The sequence below is a fragment of the Trifolium pratense genome, linkage group LG2 (assembly GCF_020283565.1).
Source record: "Trifolium pratense cultivar HEN17-A07 linkage group LG2, ARS_RC_1.1, whole genome shotgun sequence".
Taxonomy (NCBI): Eukaryota; Viridiplantae; Streptophyta; class Magnoliopsida; order Fabales; family Fabaceae; genus Trifolium; species Trifolium pratense.
In genome coordinates, this window is record NC_060060.1 from 15,490,499 (window position 1) to 15,496,552 (window position 6,054).

At 38.7% G+C, this 6,054-nt stretch overlaps 2 protein-coding genes across 2 annotated transcripts; both read right to left on the reverse strand.

Annotated features, from left to right (window-relative positions):
- Positions 1-1,661: 1,661 nt before the first annotated feature.
- Positions 1,662-2,330, reverse strand: LOC123904263. Its single transcript, XM_045953947.1, has one exon. It carries the CDS (start codon positions 2,328-2,330, stop codon positions 1,662-1,664), a length of 669 nt encoding a protein of 222 aa, XP_045809903.1.
- Positions 2,331-2,477: 147 nt separating this feature from the next.
- LOC123907536 (pentatricopeptide repeat-containing protein At2g37310) lies at positions 2,478-5,164 on the reverse strand. Its single transcript, XM_045957835.1, has one exon. It carries the CDS (start codon positions 4,929-4,931, stop codon positions 2,985-2,987), a length of 1,947 nt encoding a protein of 648 aa, XP_045813791.1. The 5' UTR covers positions 4,932-5,164; the 3' UTR covers positions 2,478-2,984.
- Between the last annotated feature and the right edge of the window lie 890 nt (positions 5,165-6,054).

Genomic DNA, 6,054 nt, shown 5'->3' on the forward strand with positions numbered 1-6,054 from the left:
ATAAAAATGTTCCTTCTTATATGATTTAACAAGAATTGATGAAACTTAAAAAAAAAAGAAAAGGAATTGATGAAAAAATTATTTCTTCCCTAAAAAAAATCATTTATTTCTTAACTATTCACAATGTCTCATTTACAGTTAAAATCCAACAATTTTGTACTTGAATTTCCACTTGCAGTTTATTTTGGCAATTGTTTGTGAAACATTCGGATGGTCTATATCGACACACAACCAAAAATGAATATCAATGACACACTGGTATCCAAATACTAACTTTATTCTGTCTTTTTAAGAGGCAAAATGATTTTATTTATGAAACAAATCCCAAGTACAAGAGGTACTAAAGAATAGGATACAAAGATATGTCCAATTCATATTATACAACAAGAGCCTCACCACTAACCTAAAGAAAAAGCAAGAGACACCCTAGCAAAACATGACAGCAACAAACTATTAAGTGCTCGCCACTTAGAGCAGCAAACAAACCTCTTACCCTTGTATCAGCACATTGAATAACTACACCACCCAGAGCAGCACCAGATACAGCAAACAATCAATTCATACCAGAAATTTAAAGTCAGCCACATGCTAAAGAATTAGTTCTTTGGAAAATCAGCAAAGATGCAGCATAAGACAGCCGGAACCGCCAAATCTCCTTTACCTACACTGCTCTACCTTCGTCATCACAGGATCTCTGCCTATGTCACAATCAAGCAAGTGAAGAGATGAAACATAAACAAATCACCCTTCATACCGAAGCCAAACAAACATAGAATTTGAGATGCGGCTGAGATGCCGGAGGAATCAGCTTTTGCATCCAATTACAGATGCACCTCCCAGCTGCATACTGATTGACACATAATGCAATCCACTACACCCAAACCACAAGGATCCTCCCATGTTGTCCAAAACAAAAATCTCCACTGTCATCTAACACCAAATCTCAGCGCAAACCTTTATGAAAGAACCAATGCATTATCAATTTTGAGCTCCTTTCTTGAGAGTTAAGGCACCAACACAAACTGCCATGCAAAAAATACTGAAAACTTGAACGAAACTGTGCTCAGGCAGGACGCTGAACACAAGTCAACAGTCGCGAGTAAAGCATAACAAGATTGGTATTTAACCGACCCTATTCACTCCCAAACATTCTAACGGATTGGATAACTAACTACTTAAAGAGTAACTAAATCCCTTCACTCAGCAACAAATAATTTTTTCAAAACTTACTAGCAGATCATGAAATCAATAGTCAAAAAGCTGAGACACAACCAACACTCAAATTCAGATCTATACCACATCATGTGGAACCATGAATTGATTTATTAATTGTTGAAAGGAAAAAGATAAAGAGTACAGGAGGCATATGGTGAAAACCGTGTGTCTTAGAGCATCACGGACATTCTATTATATACATATATATTAAGAGCATTAATTACAAAAGGAATATTTACTATGGAATATGCTATACTAAGAATACTCTATAATATATTTACAATAATATTAACTGTATGGGATAATCCAAAATCCAATTTTGAAGCTCTAGAACCGCAACGCTGTTGCAATTGTGACCACATTAACTGTATTTAACAGCAATTTTGCAATATTAAAGATCAACCATGGACACAAGTCACAACTTTTTTTTTTTGACACCAACAAACTTAATTCATATCATTCATCAACTGGTTCTCAATACAAAGAGGTAATGAATAAAACCCACAACGTCTAGGCCAAGAATTGGCCGCCTTAGCTAACAAGTGAGCAACCGAATTCGCTTGGCGTTTAATAAACTTTACCTCAAAGTTGGAATGTAAAGTTAGCAAACTCTTAATACTAGAAATAAGCATACTAAATTCGGAATTTCCACCATATCTCGTGTGCACTCCGTCTACAACTATTTCCGAATCACTCTCAAACACTATGTGCTCCACATTCATGAGTATGACAGACTGCATTGCATCTAACAAGGCCAAAGCTTCAGCTTCAATGATAGAATGAGCACCAACTTCCCATGCTGTTCTTGCGCGTACAAACTGTCCCGTCTCGTCTCTTATACACCACCCTCGAGTTGTGATACTGCCTTGTGCTTGAAACCTGGCGTCTACATTACATTTTAGCCATCCAATTAGCGGTGGTTGCCAAGTATGCTGCTGCATGTGCTCCTCAGTCACACTAGTTACCTGGAAATTTTGTGCTATATACCAATCATTCCAAATTTGAAAGGCTTGCACACCCAGTTGAGTTGCACTCCTCATTATTCCAACACCAGTTATTCCTATTTTTCCAGAGAGTCCATACCAATTAGGGGTGCCAAAATTGTATGATACCATGACTGCGAACCTCTCAGCCACTGCCCTCTCTTCCTTGCATCATATATGGTGGATCACTGCATGTGTTTCATTAAAATTTAGAGGCCTTGATTCAATGAGAGCTAGTAATCCACCAGCTGCTGTCCAGCATTGTTTGCTTTCCTCACACCCAAACAACACATGCCAATCGTCTTCTGCTTCTCTTTCACACAACTGACACCAATCTGGGCATTGGACATAATGTTGACGGAGTCAAATTCTTGTTGGGAGGCAGTTACGGCAAATCTGCCAAAGCAAGTGTTTAGTTTTCGGTGGTGCTCTTATTTTCCACAAACAACTCCAATTAGCCATAGCATCAGTTACCATGTCTCTTCTTTCTCGCATCAGTAGTCTATATCCAGTTCTGACCGTGTATTGGCCATGTTGCTCCTCCCTCCACACCAACCCATCCTCCTTCACCACTTCAAGCAAGGGTACTGCGAGAATTTCTTTTGCTACATCATGTGAAAACAGTTGCATAATTTTATTACTATCCCATTGTTTTACACCATCCAACATAAGTCACAACTTAAAACCTACGCTTCAAGTGCTATTTACTTTCTGCACCAAAGATGGAATGTCCTTTATGGTTCTGGCCGTATACAAGGGACGAGAGATTTATTTCAATGGAAATTATCACAGTTCAAAATCCAACTCTTCCTGCAAGATATATCCTTCTTCCCTCATCAAACCAAGTAACCCATCAAGCAATGCATAAATCTCGTCCGACATTTCATTTGACATATCCTTCGCAATGAACTCTTGTAACCTTCCGCTCGTTTCAATCCAGCTACTTCCCCTGATCTTCTGCAACCCAATGTCCTCCATCCTTTCCCTAACTTTACCAGCTTCTTCCCATCTCCCATAACGAGAATACAAATTGGCCATAATTATGTAATTCCCAGTTTGTTCAGGCTCAATCTCAAACAAATGATCACAGGCAAACTTCCCCATTTCAACGTCACCATAAATAGAAGCCCCGTGTAGCAGAGCACCCCAAACTTTAGCACTCGGCTCAATTGGCATCTCAGAAATGAACTTCGCCGCTTCTGAGAGCTTTCCAGCTCGACTAAGTACACCAACCATGCAGGCATAGTGCTCCACTGCAGGTTGAATCACATATTTCGAATGCATCCCATTGAAGACATCCCAAGCTTCATGTACCAGCCCGGAATGAGCACAAGCTGTTAAAACAGAAATTAGTGTCACCGGGTCAGGTTGAATTCCTTTATCTAACATCTGATCATAGAGACAAAGTGCCAAACTAGCATCACCATGAGCAGCATAAGCTGATATAATTGCAGTCCAAATTATCAAACTCCTACTCTGTGATTGATCAAAAACATGCCTTGCCAAATTAATGAACCCCAGTTTTGCATAAGTATCAACAATGGCAGTTGCCACATATATATTTTGGTTATAACTTCGTCTGACTGCATAACCATGCACCTCTTTCACCCCTCGAACATTCGAGAAATATGAAAACAAAGCAAAAATGCTGGGAAGTGTGACGGCATTTGGCTTCAAATTCAAACCAAATCCCTGCATTTCTCTGACCAAATCCAACACTCCTTCAAACTGGTTATTCTGAACCATACCAGAAATCACAGCATTCCAAGCACTCAATCCAGGATTTTTCATTTGTTTTAAAACATCCAAAGCCTTATCTACAAACCCATTAATCATATACCCAGAAATAATCGATCCATAACTAACCTCATCCTTTTCACTCATTTCATCAAATAACTCACGAGCATAATCCACACTTCCACATTTGGCATACATAGCAATTACAGCATTACGAAGCAACACATCCGCCTCAATCCCATTATCCTTCATGAAACGATGAACTTCCATTCCGAATGAAAGATCCTTAGACTGTCCACACGTCTGCATTACGCTACCAATTGTAACCGTATCTGGTACAATCCCTTTCCCTTCCTCACCTAACATAGCCAAGTACAATCTCTTGGATTCTTCGTAAAATCCATACTGAGAATAACCACCAATCATAGAGTTCCACGTCACAATATCTCTACCCGTCATTCCATCAAACACCTTCCTTGCATTTTCAACATTACCACACCTGCAATAACACGTGATCAACGCGTTAAGAACGAAAATGTCTGAGTCAAATTCGCGCATAAGAATGAAACAGTGAATCTGTTTCGCTAATTTATAACCCGAGAAAGAAGACGACGCTAGTGCCTTCAAGACACAGGTTACTGTGAAGTTATCGGGAGATACACCGGTGTCAGTTGAAGAAACAAACAATGAGAAGAGATTAAGCGTGTCATTGAAGAGGGACTTGGAGGAGTAAGCAATGAGCATTGCGTTCCAAGAGAAGGTATTTTTGTGGGGAATTTTGTCGAACACGTTGCGAGCATCTCGTGTGAGGTTTGATTTAGCGTAGAATGTGATGAGTTTGGAGGCGAGGAAATTGTTGGGTGTGATGGAGAATAGGAAGATGCGAGCATGGAGCTGTTTGCCTTGACGGATGAGGCGGTGGTTGGTGCAGTGTCGAATGACGGAGACATAGGCGGCGATGTCGAGGCTTCCGCCGTTGGTTTTAAGGATCCTCATTCCATCACTGTGTTGTGTTTGTGTGCGTTTTGTAATCGGTAACCTTTTTTCGGATTTTCTTCGTTGCACTTTTATTCAACACTACTAGTAACGTAACGGTTAATGAAGGTGGAATAATAAAACCTAATAATCATGATTCATAGAACACAATCAAATTAAAATTCACAAAAGATTATATTCGTTCGTATGCAGCGAAACAATTTTTATTTTTTATTATTACAGTGAAACAGTTCTTTTATAACCAAATTCATTCGTGATAACCATCTTTAACCAAACTACTATTTTTTTTTTTTTTTTTACATATTTAACCAAACTACTTATTTACTTTAAATTGTAAATCCGTATCTATATATAAAAAACAATTTTGTATTGTAAACAACACAAAAAATGTTCTAAAAAAATGTTCTCGGCTACTAGAATTGGTCTAATGGTGATGTGTTTGGGTAATACGTTATAGGCCGTGGGTTCAATTTTCAGCTCATTGTAAACCAAAAACACAAAAAATGTTCTTATATTATTTTAAAAAAATTACGAAATAAACCCACTTGGAGTTGGTCTAGTGGTGTTGGCTTTGGTCCTTGGAGTATGCTTTGATTCCCACTGGTGCCAATTTCGGTGGGCTAAGTCCATACAGAGCAAAACAAACTCCGGCTTTAAATAGGGCCCCGCAAGTGGGCGGGAGATTGATCTCCTTTGGATTAGTCGGTCCTAGGGCCGGATACCAAGTTTTCAAAAAAAAATATTACAAAAAAAAATAAAAATTTCCTTCTCATATAATTTAAAAAAGAATTGATGAAAAAATGATTTCTTCCCTAAAAACAAAGTCATTTATTTCTTAACTATTCACAAGATCCTATTTACACTTGAAATCCAACAATTTTGTACTTGAATTTCCACTTGAGGTTTATTTTATGCAGAATCTTTACATGGGTGGTGCCATAGTCATTCCAGTACCAAGCTTCAAAGTCTTTTCTGTAGCATCATTTGCAGAATTACTCAGACCACTGCTGATCATTGGAGTACCATTGTACCACTGCTTTTGAAACAAAGGAATCTGTAGGGTAGCACTCCGAGCTCAGAGGACCGCGTATATTTGCATCGTGTTTGAGGTTCACATTTGGGG

Coding starts and splice junctions, on each gene's coding strand:
- LOC123904263 (XM_045953947.1), bottom strand. CDS start 2,330: ATGGTATCATACAATTTTGGCACCCCTAATTGGTATGGACTCTCTGGA.
- LOC123907536 (XM_045957835.1), bottom strand. CDS start 4,931: ATGAGGATCCTTAAAACCAACGGCGGAAGCCTCGACATCGCCGCCTAT.